We start from the raw sequence: 23501 nt of genomic DNA, 5'->3' as shown, positions 1-23501 counted from the left end.
TTATTTTTATTGTTATTAGCTTAAAATTGTATTTATTTATTTGGTTGCACCGGGTCTTAGTTGCTGCAGGCAGGCTCCTTAGTTGAGGCTGGCCGGCTCCTTAGTTGTAGCACGTGGGCTCCTTTAGTTGCAGCTCAAGGGCTCCTTAGTTGCGGCTTGCCGACTCCTTAGTTGCAGCACGTGGATTCCATTAGTTGCAGCTCAAGGGCTCCTTAGCTGTGGCTTGCCAACTCCTTTGTTGAAGCACATGGGTTCCTTTAGTTGCAGCTCAAGGGCTCCATAGTTGTGGCTCTCAGGCTCCTTAGTTGTGGTTCACAGGCTCCTTAGTTGTGGGATCTAGTACCCTGGCCAGGGATCGAACTCGGGCCCCCTGCATTGGGAACGTGGAGTCTTAACCACTGCGCCACCAGGGAAGTCCCAACTCAAACTTTTTTTCTTTTTTTGTGAAAACATACCATACATAAAGTGCTCAAATTTTAAGCATACAGCTTGATGAATTTTTACATATGTGTAGACCCACATAACCACCAAACAGAACATTTCCAACCCCTTGCAGGCTTTCTCACACCCTCTCCCGGTTAGCACCCCCCAAAAGGTGCCCACTAATCTGACCTTAATCATCTGATGTCATCCTGCCTGTTTCTGAGTTTCACATAATTGGAGTCCTCCTGTCTGTCCACTTTTGTGTCTCACGTCTTTACCCTGGTATCATGTTTGCGAGATTCAGTGTGTGTGATGCAGGAGTTGGTTCTTTTCCCCGGCTGTGGAGTACTTCGTTGTATGGATGTACCGGTGTTGTTGACCCATTCCCGTTAATGGGCCCTTGAGCTATTTCCGGGGTGGGGGGAGCGGTTATGAAAGCGCTGCTGGGAACACGTGTGCCGAGGGTGGTGATGGTGGGCAGGACGCTCCTTTCTCTTGGATGGGTGCCCGGGAGTGGATGTGCCCGGGCCACAGGGAAGGGGCACCGCTCAGCTTTCCTGAATCGTGCTTGTATTGATTTACACTCCCACCAGCAGTGTGTGACCTGGCTTTTTAATCAGGAATTTTAAATCCGAGTGGCGTTCCGTGTCGAGTAATTGCAAAATTTCTGGACTTTTTTTTTTTCAGTTGGTGACGCTGTCCCAGCTCTCTCTCTAGCTGGCCTTCTTTGAATATCTTGGATGCAGAGCACACTAGAGTTGGATAGCTCCTTTGATGGGGTGGGGTCTTGGTGGGGATTTGGAGTGAGCTGTAGGAGAGACTTTAGGGTCAGAGTCAGGGTCAGGAGTAAGGTCTGAGGCCGAGTTGGGAGTTGAGGTCAGATGAAGGACTCGGGTCGTCTGGACAGGAGTTGGGAATCAGGGTGGGCAAAGAGGATTCAGAACGGGTTGGGCAGAAACCCAGATTTGTGCGGGGGTCTAGGACCAGGAAGGGCTGGGTTCAAGTCGGAGTCAGGGTAAGCTTGGGTTGGGGTGACCGTGAGAGATGAGGTGGTGAAAGTCATGACGGGCCCATCAGAGACTGCAGCGATACTGATCAGAAGTGGGAGCCCTGGGGCTTCCCTGGTGGCGCAGTGGTTGAGAGTCCGCCTGCCGATGCAGGGGACGCGGGTTCGTGCCCCGGTCCGGGAGGATTCCACATGCCGCGGAGCGGCTGGGCCCGTGAGCCATGGCTGCTGAGCCTGCGCGTCCGGAGCCTGTGCTCAGCAACGGGAGAGGCCACAGCAGTGAGAGGCCCGCGCACCGCAAAAAAAAAAAAAAAAAAAAAGAAGTGGGAGTCACAAAGACCCAGGTCCGATCAGGGTGCCTCTGCTGCCTCACTGTGTTCTTGGGGAGGTGCCATCCCCCCTGGGGCCTCAGTTTCCTCCTCTGTAAAATGGGGGTAATATTAGCACCAACTGCCGGCATGAGCTCTGAATCATACTTGGCACTGTGCTTGGCCCTGGTAACACTCACCTTCCCGTGACCAGCATCAGAGAGCTGTGAGGACGGGGGTTTGTCTCCATTGCGTTGTGTCCCCTGCTTGCCACTCCCCTCGGCCACCTTCTTTCATTTCCTCTGCCCGCAGAACGATAGGGTGGGATTGCGTCTGTAGGTGCAGGGACTGTAGGTTGGATTGGGGTGTGCAGCTGCAATTCAAGGCTGAAGTCCCAGGTAAGGTCTGAGATTAGGTTTGAGGACAAGGTCGGGGCAGAAGCGGATGGGGTCAGGGTCACAGAGATCAGAGTGGGGCCGCCTGTGTGCTGAGTACCTGAAGGGGAGGCCGGTGGGAGTGGGGTATGGACAGGAAAGTGGTGGGCCGGGGAGGGGGCCAGAGGGCGGCTGAATCACAGCCGGAGATCTGACAACTCGTTCCTTTGGGGATGCTGCAGTCCCCTCACACCTCCCAGGCCCTACTCAGAGTGGAAAACATGCCTCACCGAAACCTGGTGAGGCAGGATGGGCGCCTGGGCGGCAGCCTGAGAGGAAGCCTAAGGCTGACTCGCTGCTCTGGAGCGTCACCAGCCTCCCCCTGGGCGGCCAGAGCCTTGTCAGGACCAACGGCCAACCTCTACCCTCCCACCCTGCCCCGGGGTCTCACGGGGGCTCGGGGGCTGACCCTCCCTGTGCCACCTCCTGGAGGGGTGAAGGGGATCCCCAGGGCCCGAAGGCCCCTCACCTGTCCTGCCGGAGGAGAGCAGAGGCTCAGAGCAGAGGGCATGTCTCCCGGAAAGAGACACTTGCAAGGCGGCAGGGGGTGTGGGAGTATTTGGGGAGAGGCTGGGGTGGTGCCGGAGGAGGGGCCCCAGAGCTCTTCAGGCTTCTGCACCCTCACCCCACTTGCATCCCTCCTCTGTCCCCAGAAATAAGAATGTCTAAGCCCCTGGAGGCCGAGAAGCAAGGTCTGGACTCCCCGTCAGAGCACACAGGTGAGTGGGGAAGGGGGCAGGGAGGGCAGAGGTCACCACGGGCGGAGGGCAGGTGCGCCGGGGGAGTTTTGGGGGTGGCTCGTGACAACTCACTCTGTCCCTCTCCTTGCAGACACGGAAAGAAATGGACCAGACACTAACCATCAGGTCAGGAAGGATGGATGTGCAGGAGGGTGGAGAGGGGGAGGGGGAGGGGGGAGAAGGGAGCAGAGGGGAGCTCTGTAGGGGAGGGCAGGGTGTCAGAAGCTGCTTTATCTCACTGTTCCCATCTCCCACCCCAACTCACTCTTTGCAGAACCCCCAGAACAAGACCTCCCCGTTCTCTGTGTCCCCGACTGGCCCCAGCACCAAGGTAAGCACCTGTCAGGGCAGCCAGGGCAGGGGGAGAGGTGTCCTGCAATGGGCCAGGTTTGGCATTTGGGAGAGGGTCCCAGATGCCTGCCGAGGGCCAAGGGCCTGGTACCTCGGTGACGGGACTCCTCCCGCCGCCCCTTCTCACTCTCGGGCTCCCGCCCTAGGCCTGTGACTCACCAGGGCTCCTTCCCCTTCCCTGGGGGAGTGGGGGTGGCCAGGGAAATCCCCCCCAGAGCCCCAGGGCGATGAACAACAGGAAGCTGAGGGCCCCGCCCCCATCCCAACGTCCCTGACCGAACAGGGGCCGGCCCCGCCCCCCATCCCCCCCAGCACACACTCAGGGGCCAGCGGAGGACTGGGGAGTGGGGAGGGGAGGGCAGGCCCAGTGAGGATGCTGGAGGAGAGGACGATGGGGAGGCCGGAAGTGACCATGTAGAGCAAATGCCAGACCCAGATGGGGCCCTGCTCCTGGGCACTGCTGGGCTGCCTGGGGTGTCTGGGGCCCAGGTCTCCACCCTCCAGTCTGGCGGGGGCAGCCGGCGGGTCCAGAGGCCTGAAGATGGCGCAGGGGGCAGGGACAGAGGAGGGGGCACGGGCAGGACTCCTGACTCTGACCAAAGGTGGCAGAAGGATGGGGTGGGGGCACCAGGAACTGCTCTGTGACCATGGGAGAATCACTCCCCCACTCTGGGCTTCTCGGTTTCCTCTTCTCTAACATGGGAAATGGGGGTGGGGATGGAGAGGGGGGTCTCTGAGGTCCGTTCCGTGGCTGATGTGCCTTGATCTGCTTGGTGGGCAGGTGTCTTGTTCTGAGGGCGCTGGACGGGACCCGGGGAGAAGGGCTCTGACTCTGACCGTCTTCCCTCTGATCTCAGGCTGGGCTCTGGCCATAGCCCTTGGCTATGCCGAGGACATCCATCACCCACACCCCCAGCACCAGCCCTCCCTCAGCTGAATCTTTGCAGCCTCTCCTTGCTCCACAGCAGCCCTGCTTCTCCCCTAGGAGACTAGTGGGGCCCAAGGAAGAAAGGGTTCTCGCTCCCCTTCCCCAGCCTGGGCCTGCTTCCCGGGGAAAGCCTGAGGCAGAGACCGCAGCAGCGGCCTCTGACTCTGGGTCTCCATTCACAGCTGGTCTCCGCTCCTGGCCTTTGCTGTTCCACCTCACTGCATGTCTTCTGTGTCAGTCTTTCCCTAATTGCAGTGATTCACGAGCTTCCATCATGATTTCAGACAAATGCACACACCACCGTGTCCAATTATTTACATCATAGTTTTGTTAAATTGGCTCAATTAAAAAAAAACATTTTATTATGGAAAGTGTGAAGCAGATACAAAAGTAGAAGGAAGACCATAGCGAAAACAAACCTCCAGGTACCTGTCAATCGGCCTCAACAATTATCAACTCATGAGCTGTCTTGCTTTTTCAGCAGCTGAAATAAAACGTTTTTTTAAATGGAAATTTCATGAATGGAAAACCAGAATCACTTGCCATGGAAATAAATACAATGATTATTAAAATGTACCCAGAGACTCTTGCCTACTGTCGGGTATAAGCCTGAGACCGGTTCTCTGTTTGTTAAAAGGGGCGATTAGCCAGGGCTGGAAGGTGTTAGAGACGTCCTAGAACCTAATGGAGGCTTAAAAGAGAGAGAAGGAAAGAGCCATGAGGGGGTAGTGTTCTCACCATGGCACGCAATGTTGGGGTTTTTTTTTTTTTTTTTTTTTTTTTGCGGTTCGCGGGCCTCTCACTGTTGTGGCCTCTCCCGTTGCGGAGCACAGGCTCCGGACGCGCAGGCTCAGCGGCCATGGCTCACGGGCCCAGCCGCTCCGCAGCACGTGGGATCTTCCCCGGACCGGGGCACGAACCCGTGTCCCCTGCATCGGCAGGCGGACTCTCAACCACTGCGCCACCAGGGAAGCCCACAATGTTGGTTTTTTAAAAACTTTTAATTAAAATATGACATACACTTAGATCCTCAGTGTCCAGCTCTGTGGATTTTCACAAATTGGACACCTGTGTCACCAGCAGCAGATCAAGAAACATAACACGATCAGACTTCCAGAAAGCCCTTCATTTCCCCTCCAGGGCAGCCACTGCCCTGACTTCTAGTACCCACTGTTGTTTCACGCTGCATCCCTGTACGCCTTAGACTTTCTGACACTTGTATCCCGTCCCTTGGGGCATGCCACTCACCCTCTGTTATTTGGCCCTTTCCCAGGCCTCTGTCTGTCTGTCTCAGTCTGTATTGCAAATGCCACGCTCGCTTCTGCCAAGTCACTGTGTTGCCTTACACGAGATGCTTTCTCTCTCTGGATCTCCTTTTGCAAAACACTGTTGGGACACTGGGCTGAAGGATGATCCCTCATGTCCCCTCTGGGCCTGAGAGTGTGCAGCTCATCAAGCCACACCTCCCACCCCATGTGTCTTTCACCAGCAGACCTGTCAGGCAAGGCCACCATTGTCTGGTATTTTCAGGTAGGAGAGGAAGAAGGCTGGGACCCCTCTAAGCTGGTCTGTCCTACGTGGTGGACGCGAGATGCATCTGTGTCCTCCACAGAGAGAGGAGGAGGGGCTCAGCGGACTCTGGGGTGGAGGCTGAGAGCTGGCAGCGCCTGGGCCACATCTGGCCTGCAGACATCCTTTGCTGTCCTGCAGCATTTTTGCTTTGGTTTTTTTGCCGGCAGAAGCAGGGTGGGGCTGGGCAGGCCTCCCCTTCCGGCAGGCGGGCGTACTCTTTTCAGCGCACTCCGTCCACACTTGCCCAAATCACCCATTTGTGCTGTCTGCCTGCTCCTTAGGCTTTGAATTCATGACCCATATTCTAAGGCGGTGATTTTTATTTCATACCCTAATCCTCTTTCTTCCAATAAAGTCTTACTCCACTGGACAGATAAGAGGTGCACCTCTGGCTGAAGCAGATGAGGGGTATGGCACACAGGACTCCCTTCTTTGATGTCCCGGGGCCCCTACTGGCATCCTTTCCCATTTTAAAAGATGGTGAACTGACCTCCAGGAGGGTAAAAGCGCTCTCCAAGGGTGACCCCCTCCTGTCGGGAGTTCGGGTGCAGAGGGTGTGTTAGCCTTTTCTGACTGGTGCGGAAACTGAGGCCAGAAAGGTGGCCCGAGGTCCCCGCGGGCCACTGCAGGCCCGGCCTCCGCACCCCAGTCTTCCCCCTTGGCGGTGCGGGGCTGCCGTTGCCACACACGTGCCCTCTCTTTGGTTCACAGGTGGGCATTCTCTCTGGCCTCCACTTAACATTCTGGGGTCCCGGACCCTGCCTCTCTCCCCCCCAGATCAAGGCTGAAGACCCCAGCAGTGACTCAGCCCCAGCGGCACCCCTGCCCCCCCAGCCGGTTCAGCCGCATCTGCCCCAGGCCCAACTCATGTTGACGGGCAGCCAGCTAGCCGGGGTAAGTACTTGGGGTGCACGGGGGCAGGGACAGGCCAGCCCCCTCCCGTCTGTTACAGGACTGGTGGCCACGGCCACGGCCACTCTCTCAACGCCTGCCTCTCGCCCTCCTCTGTCCTCCTGGAAGACCTGCCCCCTAACCCGCTTGGCTCAGGCGCTAACCCCTGTCTGCTTTCTCTGCTCCCCCCACGTCCCTCCTCCGGCCCCTGCCGCCCCGCCCCCGCCCCGCCCCGCCCACAGCTCACGGCGCTGATGCCAGCCCAGCAGCAGCTCCTCCTACAGCAAGCGCAGGCCCAGCTCCTGGCCGCCGCGGCCGCCGCCGCCTCCTCCTCCTCCTCCTCCTCTTCCTCCTCCTCCTCGACCTCGCAGCCCCCAGCCTCCTCCGGGGGAGGCGACCTGCCGCCACCACAGCCTGCCAGCCAGCCCCCCGGGACCCCACAGCTCACCCTTTCCCAACCCATCCAGCTCACAGCACAGGTAAGGGCAGCCCCGGGGAGCACACGCCCTCCAGCGGAGGCCCCGCGGAAGCCGAGCCGGTGCAGGGGGCCGGCCGGTCCACGCGGACCGTTCTGACCACCAGCGCTGGGCCAGGCGGTCCCCGGCAACCCCAGGAAGCCTCGGGAGATGCTGCCACCCATCTCTCAGAGGGGTGAAGCGAGGCTCAGGGGGAGGACACCCTCCACGCGATGGGCGCGCCTGACTCTCTGCTTTCTGTGCATCTCGCTGAGGGTCCGCAGCCACCTGGGAGGCTGACACATTATCCTCAGTTTACAGCAGAGGAAACCAGGGGTCACCTCCATGCACAGGACCTGTGTGGCTACAAAAGAAAGGCTGAGAATCAGAATCGGTGCCCCACATCGAGTGCCCTGGCTCATCCAGTGAGACGCTCTTTCAGAAAGGGGCCTGTGGTCTGTGAGTTAGGAAACACTGCATTCTCTCTCCCCATTCTGGAGACTTCTGGTCTATGTGGAATCATGCATGAGTGGCTGTATTAGCTTCCAGGGCTGCCATTACAAAGTATCACAAACTGGGTGGCTTCAAACAACAGAAATGTATCATCTCAGACCAGAAGTCCAAAATCAAGGTGTCAGCGGAGCTGGGGTCTCTCTCAAGGCTCTACGGGAGAATCCCTCTTTGCCTCTTCTCGCTTCTGGTGGTGCAGGAAACGGTTGGCTTTCTCGTAGATGGATGACTCCCGTCTCTGCCTCTGCCGTCATGTGGCCATCTTTTCTCTGAGTGTGTCTGTCTCTGTGTCCAAATTTCCCCTTCTTATAAGGACACCAGTCATTGGATTAGGGTCCACCCTAAAGACCTCCTTTTAACTTGATTACATCTGCAAAGACCTCGTTTCCAAACAAGGTCATATTTATAGGCACCAGGGGTTAGAACTCCTACCATTTCTTTCTTTCTTTTTTTTTTTTTTTTTAATGGCCGTACCTTGCGGCATGTGGGATCTTAGCTCCCCGACAAGGGATCGAACCCGTGCCCCCTGCAGTGGAAGCATGGAGTCTTAGTTGCTGGACCACCAGGGAAGTCCCCTACCATATCTTTTTAGGGGACACCATTCAACCATGATATTGGCCAACAGACTTCCTATAAGGATGGTTGGCGGGAGCAGAGTAGAGGCTGGGCAGGCCTCCTCTTCTGACAGGCTGTTTTTTCCAGCCCACCCCTTCCTTCCACCCCTGCCATGTCACCCATTTGTGCTGTTAACCTGGTTTCCATAGAGCGTTTGAGTCTGTGGCCCGTGTTCCAGCGCAGTGAAGGGCCTGGCAAGTCCTACAGCGAGGGATTGGCCTATGCTGTCTACACCAGGGAGCTGTCCAGCACCCGCGAGGCTGTTCCCTTGGCAGCGGTCGGCCTTCGATGGGCCCGTTCCACTGCTGACCAGCACTCCCATTTGGGGCTGTCCTTAACACTGAGTGCGTCTCTGTCTCCTTAGAGCTTCCGGCCGCTGGGCCTGGCTCTGCAGAAACGCAGAGCAATCTGGCCTCACTGCTTTGCAGCGACTCTCCCAAACAGATCCTTCCAATGCCTGGCTTGCCACCGTTGCCATAGGTAGTCTGTCGGGTGCTGCCTTTGTACCAGGCACTATGCTAACGTGACCTCCCTGAATCCACAAATCCTCATCCTGGCCAAGGCGCCGGTGGGGGGTGGGGGGAGGAGTGGGCGTGCCGGGGAGGCAAAGTGACTTGCCTGCCCCAGGTCACACCGTGAGCTCAAGTGGCAGAGCCAGCCTGGAAGCCAGGCCTGGGAGTCCAGGGCTCTAACCACGTGATCTGGGGCTGCTGCCTCTAACTGGCACCCCTCCCACCCTGGCCACCAGAGACCCCAGCAGCCGGTGATCTGTTTGCTTTGTAGCACACACGGCGCTTCACTGAGCAAGGTGGAGGCTCAGGGCTCCTCCAGTCTTGGTGTTCCTGCACCTGTTCTCCTTTCTACCTGGAAGTCAGCCCCCTCCCTTTACCTGGAGAGCTCCTCTCCATCCTTTAAGCCCCAGCTTGGGAGCCTGCACCTCCAGGAAGTCTTCCATGACTTCCCTCCCTCCAGCTGGTTTGATTTCCTGCCTCCTGTCTCCTCTGGGGGCCCCCAGCCCATTGCCTCTCCTTCTGCCACAGCCCTGATCACCCAGGGCTGTGTCCACATATGCCCTCAGAAATGTCTGTTCAAGGAGCACAGGCTACAGGGAGGGAGGAGGGACGGGGCAGCCTAGCGCAGACCCAGCCAGGCCCTCAGCCCCTGTGACCAGCAGGCACTCCTTCTGTTCATACACCCCCCAGAACCACCTCTTCCGGACCCCCTACGGACACCAGCAGCAGCAGGCCGACCCTCTGCCACCTGTAACCTGCCCAGGCCCTGATTCTCAAGGTCCCCTCGAATCCCTCCTGCCCAGCCCTTTCCTCTCTCTCCTCCTGCCCCAGCTTCCCTCAGCTCTGATCTCCATCTGTCTCCTGCAAGTGCAAAGCTGGGCTGAAGTTGTTTTCTGGGAGTTCTGTCACCCTGTGGTCTCACTTCCCCAACAGACCAATGTTTATCCCGTACAGCCCATGAGCCGGTCACCATGCTGTGCCCAGGCCGGGGTGGGGACCACCGTCCTTCTGCCCTTGCTGCCCGCTGCAGCCACAGCCGGCCTCGGCCCTGGGCTTGACCCTCTCCCCAGCCTGTGTCGCGTGCCTGCCAGTGCAACTGCCTGTGCCTGCCCAGCTCTGTCCTGCCCTCGTTTCGCAGACACTTCCCGCCTCCTGGGTCAGGCCCTGGTGGGAAGCAGGCATGACTCAGACCCAGCCTTGTCCCCAGAGGGGGCTCCCTGTCTTGTAGGGAAACAGACACACCAATGAGCCACTAAGAAATGCTTTACTTGAAAAATAATACGAAAGTCAAAAAGCATCCATAACCCTATCACTTTAAAATTATATAAAGTACGAAGGGAAAGTCCCCCTTCTGTCCTTCTATTGCCAACTTCCAAAGGAACATCGGTCAGTTTGGCAGGAACCTTCCCTGCATTTCCCTAGCCTGTACAGAAGGGACAGTTATAATACAATTTTACCACTGACTTTTTTTTTTTTTCTTTTGGCTGCGCCCCTTGCCTTGTGGGATCGTAGTTCCCTGACCAGGGATCGAACCCGGGCCCTCGGCAGCGAAAGCACAGAGTCCTAACCACTGGACCGCCAGGGAAGTCCCTATAATACAGGTTTACGATTCGTGTGTCCAGCATCAGCATGGTGCTTTCTACCGAGGGGGCCACACAGACGTTTACTGAAGCAATGAGGGATGTTTCGCTGCAGCTTTTCAATCAAGGGTAGGGAAGACATCTCTCTAGGGGAGTAATTCAGAATGCCTGGGGTAGGGTAGGCACTGACTGAAAATTTACATTAACTGTTAAAAACATCATTTTGTATTTGGAGAGCGGCGGCGGTGGGGGCGGGGAGGAACGTCCCTATTTTCGTAATAAGACCACCGCAAATAAAGCTTGAGAAGATCTTTTAGGGGGTAGGACCTAGTGAAGAAGGGTTTCCCAGAGAAACCTGCTGGATGTGGTGGGGGATGCGGGAAAAGAAAGGGGTCTGTGTCTGAGGGAGTCAGGGAAGGCTTCCTGGAGGAGGTGGTATCTGAACCGAGGCGGGAAACAAGTAGGAGTTTACCAGGTGGATGAGCTGGGGAAAGGGTTCCAGGCGTGGGACTGGTGAAGGCAAAGCGAGAGAGCAGGGCAGGCTTGGGGGGGTGAGGGGTGGGAGGCAGCAAAGGATGAGCCAGGAGCGGGTGTCAGTGGGGCCACAGCCACACTCTAGGCAGCTGAAGAGGAAAAGGGACTGTTTGGCTCAAATCACAGAAAAGGCCCAGCCTGGAACATCAGGCCTGGCCCCAGGGATCTGTCTCCCTTTTCATTCTGGGTCGGGCATAATGGGTACCAGCACTTCAAGACTTGCAGCCACCCCACCCAGAGAGAAAAAACACACCCAGTGGCCAGGTTTGAGTCGTTGCTGCCAACTCCCGGGAGGGTGGGGTCAGCCCCACCTGGACTGCGTGACCTGAGAGTGGGGGAGGGCAGGTCCCCAAGAGGAGGAGATGGGTCCTGCTGCTGGAGCAGGGGCGGGGGATGCCAGGTCAGCTCAGCCGCCCACCTGGCACCACAGGCCCCAGAGTCCAGGAGCTGGGCCGGTCCAGAGGCATGCCAGTCACTCCAGGACTCCTGGGTTGGGATCTGCTGTTGCTCGTCTGTCCTGGAATTTTAGCATGAGGTAGCATGGAATGCAATGTGCAATTGGCAGGTAGGTGTTTTTTTCTCCCTGTTGAATGGCTCCCTGCTCCACGGTGTTCTGCCCCAGTCGCCAGGACCTCGTGGGCTCCGTGTGGCAGGGCCAACCTCTGGGGGACGGGGATACGGAGCAGATCCGACGCTAGAGACAGGCTACGTCTGTCCACCCCCCACCTCCAACCTTTAGAGCTTCCCCTAGTGGAGGGACTGGAATAATCATAGTCGTTTATTCATTCAACTAACACTTATCGAGCACCTTGTGTATGCCAGGTGCTCACTCATGGCCCTGAGGGGACAGCTGTGAATGAGGCAGAGGTGGCTGTCCTTGAGGACATTATGTTCTAGTGGCGAGACAGTAAACAAGTAAACATATCAGCAAAACAAGACGGTTTTAGCATAAGTGTAATGAAGAAAATGACACAGGGCGCTGTCCTAGACCGAGGAAGCCACATTTTTTTTTTTTTTTCTTGCCTTGCTGCACGGCATAGGGGATGGAACCTGTGCCCCCTGCAGTAGAAGTGCAGTGCCTTAACCACTGGACCTCCAGGGAAGTCCCAAGGGAGGAAGCCACTTTTAATGGGGTGGTCAGGAAAAGTTTCACTGAGAAGGTGGCCTTTGAGAACCGAGACCTGAATGAGTCAGGCAATGAAGAAGGCAGTGGGAGAGATTAGGAAAGGGCAACAGCAAGTGCAAAGCTCCTGAGGTGGAAACCAGCTTGACTTGTTCAGGGTACAGGGGAAAGTGGAATGGCTGGGACAGAGTGAGTGGGAGACAAATAACTGGTGAGGTGGGGAGGCAGGCAGGACTGGCTTTTGCAGGGCCTCATGGGCAAGATCAAGGAGTTTGGAATGTGTGCTGGGTATGATGGGAGGTTGTTGGGGGTTCTAAGCTGGCGAGGGTCCCAACTGACCCTTTACAAAGCTCCCTCCAGCTGCTGTGGGGAGAATGGGCTAGAAGTAAGGAGTGGGAAGTCCTTGCAGGCATCGAGGTGGCGATGAGGGTGAAGGTGGGGTCCGGGATGCTATTTCGTGTGGATCCGATAGGTCAAGGGTGATTCCTGGGATTTTGGCTTCAGAAATTGGTGGTGGTGAGGTGGTTTCCTGAGCTGGGGGAGGCAGGGGAGGAACAGGGTGTTTTGGAGGGTGGGGCTGGGGAACCAGGAGTTTCACTTTGGACGTTCAAAGAGTTTGTTAATCACCCAAGTGGGAGACATCAAATAGGCAGATGGATATTTGGGGCTGAAGCTCAGTGGAGGGTCTGGGCGGGAGCTGGAAGTTGTAAGTTTTCAGGAAGAGGATGGACTGGTGGGGCTGCCACCCTCGAGAGCTCACGGGGTGACATGAGGCGGCTGATGTGAGGGTGCAGTGCTAGCAAATGCTGGTGTTGGAGGAGTAGGTTGTGATTTCCAAAATGCTTTGAGAAGAATAATATTACTCAGGTCTCAAAACAACCCAGTGAAGAGTTAGACATTATTACTCCCATTTTATAGATGACAAAACTGAGCCCTGAGAGAAATGAATGACTCAGTTAAAAAGGACTGCCATTTACGGAGGACCACTTCAGTGAACCAGGGATCAGACTAAACGTTCTACACCTGTTGTCTCATTTAATCCTTTAACAGCTCCAGGAGGTAAGAATTATTGAGGTGTCACCTGAGGAAGTTGAGGCTTAAAGAGGGTAAGGAACGGCCCATGGTCTCACGGTGTGTAAGGGACAGAGTCAGGTGTCTGGCCATCTCCAGAGCCCAGGTGGTTCCAGGACACCGTGCATTGTCACCCTATACAGTAAGGCCCAGAGAGACAGCTGGCTTCCTCCAAGTCACACAGCAAGAAGCAGGCACGGGAATTCCCTGGCGGTCCAGTCGTTAAGGCTACGCACTTTCACTGCCAAGGGCCCGGGTTCAATCCCTGGTGGGGAACTAAGATCCCCAAAGATCCCACAAAACAAAAACAAACAAAGAAAAAAAAAAAAAAGCAGGCACGATGGCCAGGACTCTAACCCTCACGGTTCTCAGCTGGAAGGGATCCTTGCACACCGAGGTGACCTTCCCACCCAGTGTGGGAACTCCCTCTGCACCATTCTGGGGGTGCAGTTTCACCCAGATGACCCCCAGGACGGTGCTCACTGCCTTCCTCCCTAGGTGGTCCCTTCTACAATCAATTGCAAGTAACTTACAGGGTCCCCAGACCCCATCCCTTCCCCACTCTGGACGTCACTCTAGGCTGTCCACGTCTTCGCGGCACGCAGTGTCCAGAACTGGTCAAAATTTGCCATATCAGAGACGGCAAGTGAGTGTCGATGTGCATGTCGACACCGTCCCCACTGGGGCTGCGGGAGTGTAGCGTGTGAGGCCAGTCATGGGGGAGAGGGGAGTCGGCCCTGCGCGCTGGAGTGAGGCAGCGCACCTGCACGGCTCTGGGGCCCCAGCGGCCTCTAGTTCCTGCTCAAGGCTGCCTTCTCCCCCCCAGGTGGAACCAAGCCCAGTGGGTGATTACACAGCAGTTCACCCATATGAACCCATATGTGTCATATGAACCGTGTGTCTCAGTCTTTCGGCCCCCAGTCTGTGGCCCAGATCCCACCTGTGGAAAGCACAGCCAGTCTGCCCCCAAACACCACCAGCCCTAAGGGTTTATTCACTCACTGAAAATCCATGGATTGCCCGTTCTGTGCCTGCACTGGGGCAGGGGAGTGAAGAGAATATAGCGATGAGCAAGAATTTCTCTCCCCTCTTCTCGGTTTTAATTGGCTGTGCTAGCTCTTCTCACGGGTTAGGGAGAGAGCAGATGATCCACTACGGGGCCGGGGGTGGGGGTGGGGGGGTGGGGCCTGCGAAGCGCTGGCATCCCTCCGCCTACTCCAATTTCTCCACCCTGTCTCCGTCCTAACACGCCCCCAAGTGGCTTCAGCTGGTGTGCCGATTCAGATGGCTCTAGGTTGTGGAGAAATGGCGCCTTCTACTGGCTAACCCCAGTCTTTTTTTTTTGTTTGGCTGCGTTGGGTCTCCGTTGCTGCGCGCGGGCTTTCTCTAGTTGTGGCGATAGGGGACTACTCTTTGTTGCGGTGCGCGGGCTTCTCATTGCGGTGGCTTCTTTTGTTGCAGAGCTCGGGCTGTAGGCGCGCGGGCTTCAGTAGTTGCGGCATGCGGGCTCAGTACTTCTGACTCACGGGCTTAGTTGCTCCACGGCATGTGGGATCTTCCCCGACCAGGGCTCGAACCTGTTCTCCTGCATTGGCAGGCGGAGTCTTATCCACTGCGCCACCAGGGAAGTCCCTAACCCCAGTCTTGAGGCAGCTCACTGTTCACCCAGAATCTTCTCTCTTTCGCTCCTTCTTGAATTCCTTTGGTCAACCAGCGTTTGGGGATCATCCACCACGCCCAGGCACCTTTCTGCATGAGGGTTACGGTGAGGAATCAGGCAAACAAATCTGCACCCTCGTGGAGCTGACACCAACTCTTTTTGAGGAGACAGACAGGAAGCTGATATTGCTACGAGGGAAGGAAAAGAACATATTGTAAGAGAGCGACTAGGGGGGAAAATCTCCGTGTCAGAGCAGGTGGCCAGAGGAAGCCTCTCTGAGGAAGGGGCATTTGATAACGGCTTAAATGATGATGAGGGGCCGGTCATGTGCAGATCAAGAGCGGCGGGGTGGGGGGAATAGCACGTGCAAAGGCCCTGAGGTGGGGATCTCTTTCTGGGTTCAGTGGCAGGAGGGAGACCAGTGTGGCTGGATGAGTTGGGGGGTGAGAGAGTCGTGGGAGGTGAGGAAGGCCAGGTCATGCAGGGCCATGGCAAGGAGCTGGATGTACAATCGATATTACAAATTTGATGAAAAGGGACTTCCCTGGAGGTCCAGTGGTTAGGACTCCACGCTTTCACTGCCAGGGCCCAGGTTCAATCCCTGGTTGGGGAGCTGAGATCCTGCAAGCCACCTCACAGCCAGAAAAAGAAGAAGAAGAAGACAAAATTATAAAACAAGATTAGGTATGGGGGTCTTGGAAGGGTCCACCGTAAATGGCAGGCCCTGAAGCCCCGGCTTCACTCACTGCCCAGGGTCAATCCAAGTGCGGAAGAGAAATAGCCAGGGAGGCCTTCTTGGGTGGGTGGGGAGGGTCTCAAAAGGGAAGGCAGAGTGGATGCAGTTTCAAAGGATATAGCGTAGGATGTCAAACTCCTTAAACTGTATTCTTAGATGATTGGCAGCTAGAGTGAGAAAGCTGAGAGGTCAGGGAGCATCTGGGGCCTCTGTCCACTTGCTAAAGCACACGGAGAAAGCAGAGGCCTTTGCAGGTGGACAGGGAACAGCCTGGAACTCTTGCAGGACGAGTGGTTGGAAAAGCAGGGATGCTGGGCATAAGTGACTGCTCAACCGGGCGAGTGGGGGTGGGACACCTGGGTATTCATTCCTTTATTTGGACAAGGTAAATGTTCAAAATTCAAGAGGTACAGAAGGGTTTATAGCGTTGCCAGTTTCTGGTATCGTTTTTTAAGTATAATCTATGCATACCCAAGCAGGTACCAGGGTATAATTTTTTTTTTTTTTTAACACAAACAGTAGCACATCATACCCACTGTTTTTCCTCTTGAGCTCTCCATTCTACAGAACATCTTGAAGAGTGTTCCATATCAGGACAAAGAGTGTCCTCCATCTTTCTGATGAACACATAATACTCTGTCATGAAGATCTACCCTAATTCATTCACCCATCCCCCGCTGCTACACATTCAGCTTGTTTCCACTCTTTTGCTAAAACACTGCTTGCTACTGGGATACCCTTCTAGTGAGGACATTCTGCACAAGTGCACGTATATCCCTAAGATAAATTCCCAGAAGTGGAATGGCTGAGTCAAAGGATATGTGTACTGGTAACTTAATAGACGTTGCCGGCTTGCCCTCTCACCAGCGACGTGCAGGAAGTTTTGTTTCCCCTCACGCCCCAACATAGTGTGTCATGCACTGTCATTAGGTAAAAATAGTATCTCAGTGCAGCTGTAGTGCGTCTGTCTCCAAACTTCCCCGTATTATATGGACACTAGTCGTACCGGATTAGGTCCCACCCTAATATGACCTCATTTTAACGTGATCATCTGCAAAGACTCTATCTCCAAATGACGTCACACTCTGGGGTTCTAGGGGGTGGTTATGATTCCAACATATCTTTTTTTTTTTGGTGGTGGGTGGGGCGGAACACAATTCAACTCATAAGAGTGCCAGAGAGTTTTCCAAAGTCTCTGTACCAACTTAATCAGCCGCTAGGGGCTGGAGTATTTTAAAGCTATTCCCAGACATGATGTAATTTGCCTTGGGAGTGTTTTAAAAGGAAGGCTTGGTCTGATTTACATTTTTAAACGATCCTATTTGTTCTGTGGGAATATAGGACAAGGCAAATATTTCATCAAGAGAGAAAAGGTAAATAAAGAGCGAGCCCTCCTGTGATGACCCATGTAGGATAGGATGCTCCGGCCTCCTGGATGCCCTTAGCTCAGGGCTGCACCCAGTGACCCATGCTCCATCCCTCGATGCCTTATGCCAGCCTGCGCTGTGGCGCACCCCTCGGGGCTCAGGCGATGCAGAGGGCAGAGCCGGGCCAGGACTCAGGCTGTTGTTCTGTCCACCCCCCTCCCCGTCAGGACGTCCAGCAGCTCCTCCAGCTCCAGCAGCTGGTGCTCGTGCCGGGTCATCACCTCCAGCCACCCGCTCAGTTCCTGCTGCCGCAGGCCCAGCAGAGTCAGCCAGGTAAGGCCCTCACCCCGGATGGCCTCCCCAACGCCTCCACAGAACTCTCTCTGCCCCCCTCACCCTGTGCGATCCCTCTTGTCCCCCCAGGCCTGCTACCGACGCCAAATCTATTCCAGCTACCTCAGCAAACCCAGGGAGCTCTTCTGACCTCCCAGCCCCGGGCAGGGCTGCCCACACAGGTGAGTGGTCCACTGCGTGCATCAGGCTGTGGCCAGATGGCGTGGAGTGGTGGTCAGTGAGGGTCTCCTCTCCATTTGCTCCCCCCCCACCAGCCACAGGGGCCAAGATAGGAGTCAGGAGCCCTGGGGCCCAGCGCTGCTCTGCTACTAATTTGCTGTGGGACCCCAGGCAAGCCACTTTCCCTGTCTGAGTCAGCTTCCTCCTCCACGGAATGAGGGGAGTCAGCCAGACCAGTGGCTCTTAACCCTTGCAGGCACATGGACTCCTTTGAGAATCTGATGGATTATTTGAATCTGACCCCCACTGCCCCAAAATGCACGTGTGCACAAACACAAAACTTCAGGGGGTTCACAGGCCTTTAGGGCATGAACGCCTCAGATCTCTTCCAGCACTCCAAATGGGGGGCGTTCCCTGAGGGTCTGTTGGGTACTAGTTCGTGTCCCCTTCCCAGACCGAGACTGCAAACAAGGGCCCACACTCATTTAAAAATTGAGTTAGTTGTCAACAAAATTCCCGGAAAACACCAGATTCCCAGCTTCTTTTGACAAGCCAGAAGCTCTGGGAAGGCTAGATCTGCGTACACATGGCGTGAGCTCAGGCCCCCTCCTGGAAGGCGTGAGTTCTTCAGGCTGCCTTGGTGTCCTCCTACCTGGTCCCCATGGCCTTTCTTGAAGTTTGCTGCCTGGGTTCTAAACTTTTTTTTTTTTCTTTTTTCCTGGCCACGCCTTGGGTCTTGAGGGATCTTAGTTCCCCAACCAGGGATCAAACTCACGCCCCCTGCAGTAGAAGTGTGGACTCCTAACCCCGGACCACCAGGGAATTCCCACTGGGTCCTAAACTTTAATAATAATTTTTCATGATTATGGATTTTAAAGTTCCCGCCTACCTATTTTTTAAAACAGCCCTTTTAAAAAATATATGGGGGGCTTCCCTGGTGGCGCAATGGTTGAGAGTCCGCCTGCCGATGCAGGGGACACGGGTTTGTGCCCCGGTCCGGGAGGATCCCACCTGCCGCGGAGCAGCTGGGCCCGTGAGCCATGGCCGCTGAGCCGGTGCTCCACAACGGGAGAGGACACAACAGTGAGAGGCCCGCGTACCGCAAAAAAATAAATAAAATAAAATTTTAAAAATATATGAACTGTTTCAAAAATATATGAACTGTTTCAGTAGTCGTGGCACGTGGGCTCAGTAGTTGTGACTCACGGGCTTAGTTGCTCCACGGCATGCGGGATCTTCCCGGACCAGGGCTCAAACCCGAGTCCCCTGCATTGGCAGGTGGATTCTTAACCACTGCACCACCAGGGAAGTCCGCAAAACCTGTCTTGGCCTGATGCCAGGCGGCATGTGACTTTTCTTTATCCCTCTTGTGTGGTACTTGTGCTTTGCTGACAGCTGTTGATATGTCCGAATATGGGGTGATGCCTTGACCCTAATGGTGGAGGTTCACATTATCTATGATATATGCCCCATGTAGGCTTTCTAAAATCTGAAAAAATTCTGAATTGCAAAACACATCTGGCCCCAGGGTTTTGGATAACGGATCAAGGACTTGTGTGTCCAACATCCCTGTACCCACCACCTACTTAGATGTTTTATTTTTAGGGAAATGAAGCATTCCAGAGAGAACTGTTGCTTCCTTGTAAATTCCCCCAGTCACCCTCCTTGTCTATTTTTAAAAATACTTTTACTTTATTTGCAGCCTACATACTTTTAACCCGATTCTCCCAACAACCCCATGGGGTAGGTAGAGTAGCCATGATTGTTCCCATTCTGCAGAGGGGGAAACTGAGGCCCAGGGAGATTAAGAAACTTGCCTGAGTTACCCAGCAATTCGGTAGCAGAGCTGATCCTTGATTCCCTGCCTGAGAGGAGGCTAAAACCACCAACCCCTCCCCCAGCTTCAGGGAAAGAGCCTTTGGTGAAAGGAGATGGCTGCTCCTTATGAAGCCTGCAGACTGGGAGGAATGTGCAGAGAGTTTCAGGCAGTGAGCGGGCCCTTGTGGGGCAGCAGAATGTCACCTTGATTGGCAGTGGGTGTGGAGGGGCCACCTGGGGGTGGGTGGAGGGGAGTCTGCAGGAAGAGGCTGGACGGCAGGGAGGGAGGGAGGGGGGACTGCGCAGCCAATGCTGAGCCCCGTCCCGGTCCTCGGTCCTGCATCCCACCCACCTGCCCACCCCACCAGGCCGTGACCCGCCCCACGCTGCCCGACCCGCACCTCTCGCACCCGCAGCCCCCCAAATGCCTGGAGCCACCATCCCATCCCGAGGAGCCCAGTGACCTGGAGGAGCTGGAGCAGTTCGCTCGCACCTTCAAGCAACGGCGCATCAAGCTGGGCTTCACGCAGGTCTGGGGCCACCCGGCAGGACAGGCGGTGGGCGTGGGGTGACAGGGCGGTGTGACCAGCTGGTGGCCGGGGTGTTGGGCCCTAGTCATCTAGTGGGCGGGGTAGAGAGCGTAGCCATATGGTAGGCGGGGTGAGGGGCGTGACCGGCAGGTGGGCAGGGGAGGGAGCGTAGCTGCCTAGTGGGCGGGGTGAAGGGAGGCATAGTCACCTGGTGGGCGGGGTGGGGTGTGGCCAGATGGTGGGCGGGGCTGAGCCCTTTGCCCGGCTCTGAACGCAGCCCCATCCCTGCCCCACTGGCCCAGGGTGACGTGGGTCTGGCCATGGGCAAGCTCTACGGCAATGACTTCAGCCAGACGACCATCTCCCGCTTCGAGGCCCTCAATCTGAGCTTCAAGAACATGTGCAAACTCAAGCCTCTCCTGGAGAAGTGGCTCAACGACGCAGGTGGGACTTGGGCTGGGGTCTCCCGGGCGGGCTGCGGGCGGCGGGCCGGGGGAAGCGCCCTCTCATGACCCCGTCTCCTCCCGGACACAGAGACTATGTCTGTGGACTCAAGCCTGCCCAGTCCCAACCAGCTGAGCAGTCCCAGCCTGGGTTTCGACGGGCTCCCCGGCCGGAGACGCAAGAAGAGGACCAGCATCGAGACAAACGTCCGCTTCGCCTTAGAGAAGAGTTTTCTAGCGGTGAGGCCCCACCCTCCCGGGCGGCCCCGAGGGCGGGCGGGAGGAGGGGCCCCGGGCTAACGAGCCCTCTGCCCGCAGAACCAGAAGCCTACCTCAGAGGAGATCCTGCTGATCGCAGAGCAGCTGCACATGGAGAAGGAGGTGATCCGCGTCTGGTTCTGCAACCGGCGCCAGAAGGAAAAACGCATCAACCCCTGCAGCGCGGCCCCCATGCTGCCCAGCCCGGGCAAGCCGGCCAGCTACAGCCCCCATCTGGTACCAAGAGCCCCTCGGGGGGGGGGGGGCACAAAGCTCTGGCACACCCTCGCCCCCTGGCAGGCACCTTGTGTGAAGCACAACCTACCCGGTTGGCCACAGTTCCTAGAACTGAGGCAGGGAGAGTCACCCTTGGGAACAGGCTGTCACAGGGGTGGGGCACAGTCACACAGAGAAACACCGTTTCCAGGGAACTGTGGTCTTACATGGGGGATACAGCACCCGCCGACACACACTGACGTAGCCAAACACAGAGTTATCACAGGATGTAGCCACACGGGGATGGACACTTGGTAAAGGATACAGGCATCCCCCCTCACACAGGTTCACGACCACACAGACGCTGGCAGGGAGATCATTATACCCCTGGGTGTGCACTCATGTCCACAGCCTGCTCGAGATCAGACACACTGGGACATCCCTTTATTCCATCTAGTGTGGAAAGGATTGTGACACTACAGAGAGCAGCAAGGAGCCCAGAGGAGCCTCCTTCCCCAATGACGTAAAGGGAGGGATCATCTAAGCTGAGTCATAAGGACAAGAGAGAGTTAGTCACGTGAAGGACAGGCAAAGGGATCTATGTGCATGAAGGCCTAGAAGCCAGAGTGCCGAGCCCAATTTGAGGAACTCCAGTGCGATTTAGAGCTGGAATGATTATTTATGAACGAGTATGGGGGTAGGGTGGGGGATGGGCAGGGGCCAGACACCAAGTCAAATGCTGAAGGAGCTTGAACTTGAACCGTAGGCAGTGAGGCGCTAAGGATGAGTTTTGAGCCCGGGAGGGACTGGGTCACACTTAGAGTGAGGCTTCTGGGGTTGATGGAGGATGAGACTGGAGGCAGGGAGGCTAAGAAGGAGGCTGGTGGGTGGTCCCAGAAAATCAAGCAGTATAACGTATCAACACTGTGATGCAGAGACACACCTTATCCTCATAACCCACCCCACCCCCTAGCCTCACGAGCACGTGTGCTTGCACACTCTCACATACACACACACACACACTTCAGACCTGCAACTGGACAGTGTCAGAGGAGAGGCAGGGAACGACTGCCTCCTGTCTGTGCCCCGGGATCACCTAGGGTAAACGTGACGAAAGCTGATGGAAAGCGCTTGGCATGATACAAACAGCCTTGCAGCCAGAGCCCCCTTTCTCCGTCTTGGAGGCAGAGGTGCGGGGGTTGTAACCACAGCGAGCACCATGGGAGCTGCGGGAAGACAGTGGCCTAACCATGCCTTCTTTCCTCTCTCCCCAGGTCACGCCCCAAGGGGGCGCCGGGACCCTGCCGTTGTCCCAAGCTTCCAGCAGTCTGAGCACAACAGGTCAGGGAGGGTAGAGGATGGTGAGGGGGATGGGGAGAACACAGCGCAGGCCCGAGCGCAAGGTTCTCAAGCGGTTCAGGGCACCCCTAGGCCTCAAGGCTGAGCCTGGAGGTCGGGGGGCGGGGCAGGGAAGGGGAGAGGGCAGCCTCACCCCTCCGTGCCAGAGCAGCTCAGGCTTCATCTGCTCCACGATTTCATGTGAGAAGAGCACGGGGTTGATAAAGGTGATGTATTTGGGTTCTCTTTCTGGCATTTACGAACCGTGTGAACTCCAGAAGCGACCTTACTTCTCTGAGCCTCAGTTACAGAATTATTGTGAATATAACATACATACAGAAGCTATATCCATGAATATATACACAGAAGAGTGTGTACGTGTGTGTGTGTGTACACACACACACACACACACACTCACACACACTTTTGTACCCAAAGCCCTCCTTTGCCCCTTTCTGGGGTAGGGCATGTATAACACCATATGTAAGAATAATATAAAAACAGACGCCACATTTCCCCTCCCCAGGTTAAGAAATAATAAGTGGAAGTTTATAAAGTAATAAGGGTGTGCCTGGCACTGGTCTAAAGTCTTTATAAGGAATATTGACCCACTTAATCTTCACACCCATTTTATAAGATAGGTTCCATTATCTGCCCCATTTTCCAGATGAGGGAACTGAAGGTCAGAGAGATGAAGGTGCTCACCTGAAGGCGCAGCTGGGACGTCACAGGGCCGGGAATTGCTGTCCTGGGTGTCTGGTCTCAGTCTGGGCTCAGAGCCCTCTCAGCCTCAGTGCGCACGGCCACACGCCCGTGCCTGGCCTCTAGAGGGAGCCATAGGGCTCTGTCTTCTGGGAACCCTTGGTTCTTTGTACAGAGGGGCCCGGAGGGGAGATTCAGGGCTGGATAAGCAGGGTGCGAGCACGCTCCTGGCATAGGGCACAGGCTCGGTGGGAGGCAGCTGCTCTTACGGCGATTACTGTCACCGTGGCAGAGGCACAAAGAAATGGCCGTGAGAAGAAAGGGCAGGAGGCCTAAGCGTGTTCTGACTGAGGAGATGCCGCGGGACGGGGCGGGGAAGACAGCAGGCGTCGACCTCAGTGGAGGACGAGTGGAAGCTGAAGTCTCCATCTCTCTGTCTCTCTCTGGCAGTTACTACCTTATCCTCAGCTGTGGGGACCCTCCACCCCAGCCGGACAGCTGGAGGGGGTGGGGCCGGGGGCGGGGCCGCGCCCCCCCTCAATTCCATCCCCTCTGTCACTCCCCCACCCCCGGCCACCACCAACAGCACAAATCCCAGCCCTCAAGGCAGCCACTCGGCTATCGGCTTGTCGGGCCTGAACCCCGGCACGGGGTAAGTGGGCAGCTGCAGGTAGGAGGCTGTGGGGAGAAGCAGGGCCGCTGCTGCTTCCAGGGTGGGGAGCTGCACCCCCAGTTCTGTGGGAGGGTCTCTGCCCCCGCTAATGCCTCTGCTTTGCCTCTTGCAGAAGCACAATGGTGGGGTTGAGCTCCGGGCTGAGTCCAGCCCTCATGAGCAACAACCCTTTGGCCACTATCCAAGGTGCGTGC

The 23501-nt window shown here is 56.2% G+C and overlaps 1 protein-coding gene across 17 annotated transcripts in view; it reads left to right on the top strand.

Moving 5' to 3' along the window:
* The window catches only part of POU2F2 (POU class 2 homeobox 2), a 103520-nt gene that overhangs the window by 76650 nt on the left and 3369 nt on the right, over positions 1-23501 (top strand). For 11 of the 17 annotated variants that reach the window (XM_032614144.1, XM_032614143.1, XM_032614146.1 and 8 more), the window contains 14 exons: positions 2825-2890; positions 3003-3037; positions 3186-3242; positions 6540-6656; positions 6896-7132; positions 17044-17149; positions 17240-17331; positions 19516-19677; positions 19980-20121; positions 20212-20360; positions 20439-20615; positions 21869-21935; positions 23085-23286; positions 23420-23493. In XM_032614144.1, coding sequence (XP_032470035.1) covers positions 2833-2890; positions 3003-3037; positions 3186-3242; positions 6540-6656; positions 6896-7132; positions 17044-17149; positions 17240-17331; positions 19516-19677; positions 19980-20121; positions 20212-20360; positions 20439-20615; positions 21869-21935; positions 23085-23286; positions 23420-23493 — 1675 coding nt within the window. In that variant the 5' untranslated portion in view covers positions 2825-2832. Of the gene's footprint in view, positions 1-2064; positions 2136-2824; positions 2891-3002; positions 3038-3185; positions 3243-6539; positions 6657-6895; positions 7133-17043; positions 17150-17239; positions 17332-19515; positions 19678-19979; positions 20122-20211; positions 20361-20438; positions 20616-21868; positions 21936-23084; positions 23291-23419; positions 23494-23501 lie in introns of those variants that run through there. The other 6 variants (XM_032614150.1, XM_032614155.1, XM_032614154.1 and 3 more) reach the window with 6 other exon arrangements.

This window comes from Phocoena sinus, chromosome 19 (assembly GCF_008692025.1).
Source record: "Phocoena sinus isolate mPhoSin1 chromosome 19, mPhoSin1.pri, whole genome shotgun sequence".
NCBI classification, from domain to species: domain Eukaryota; kingdom Metazoa; phylum Chordata; class Mammalia; order Artiodactyla; family Phocoenidae; genus Phocoena; species Phocoena sinus.
This window is presented reverse-complemented; position numbering and strand designations above follow the sequence as displayed.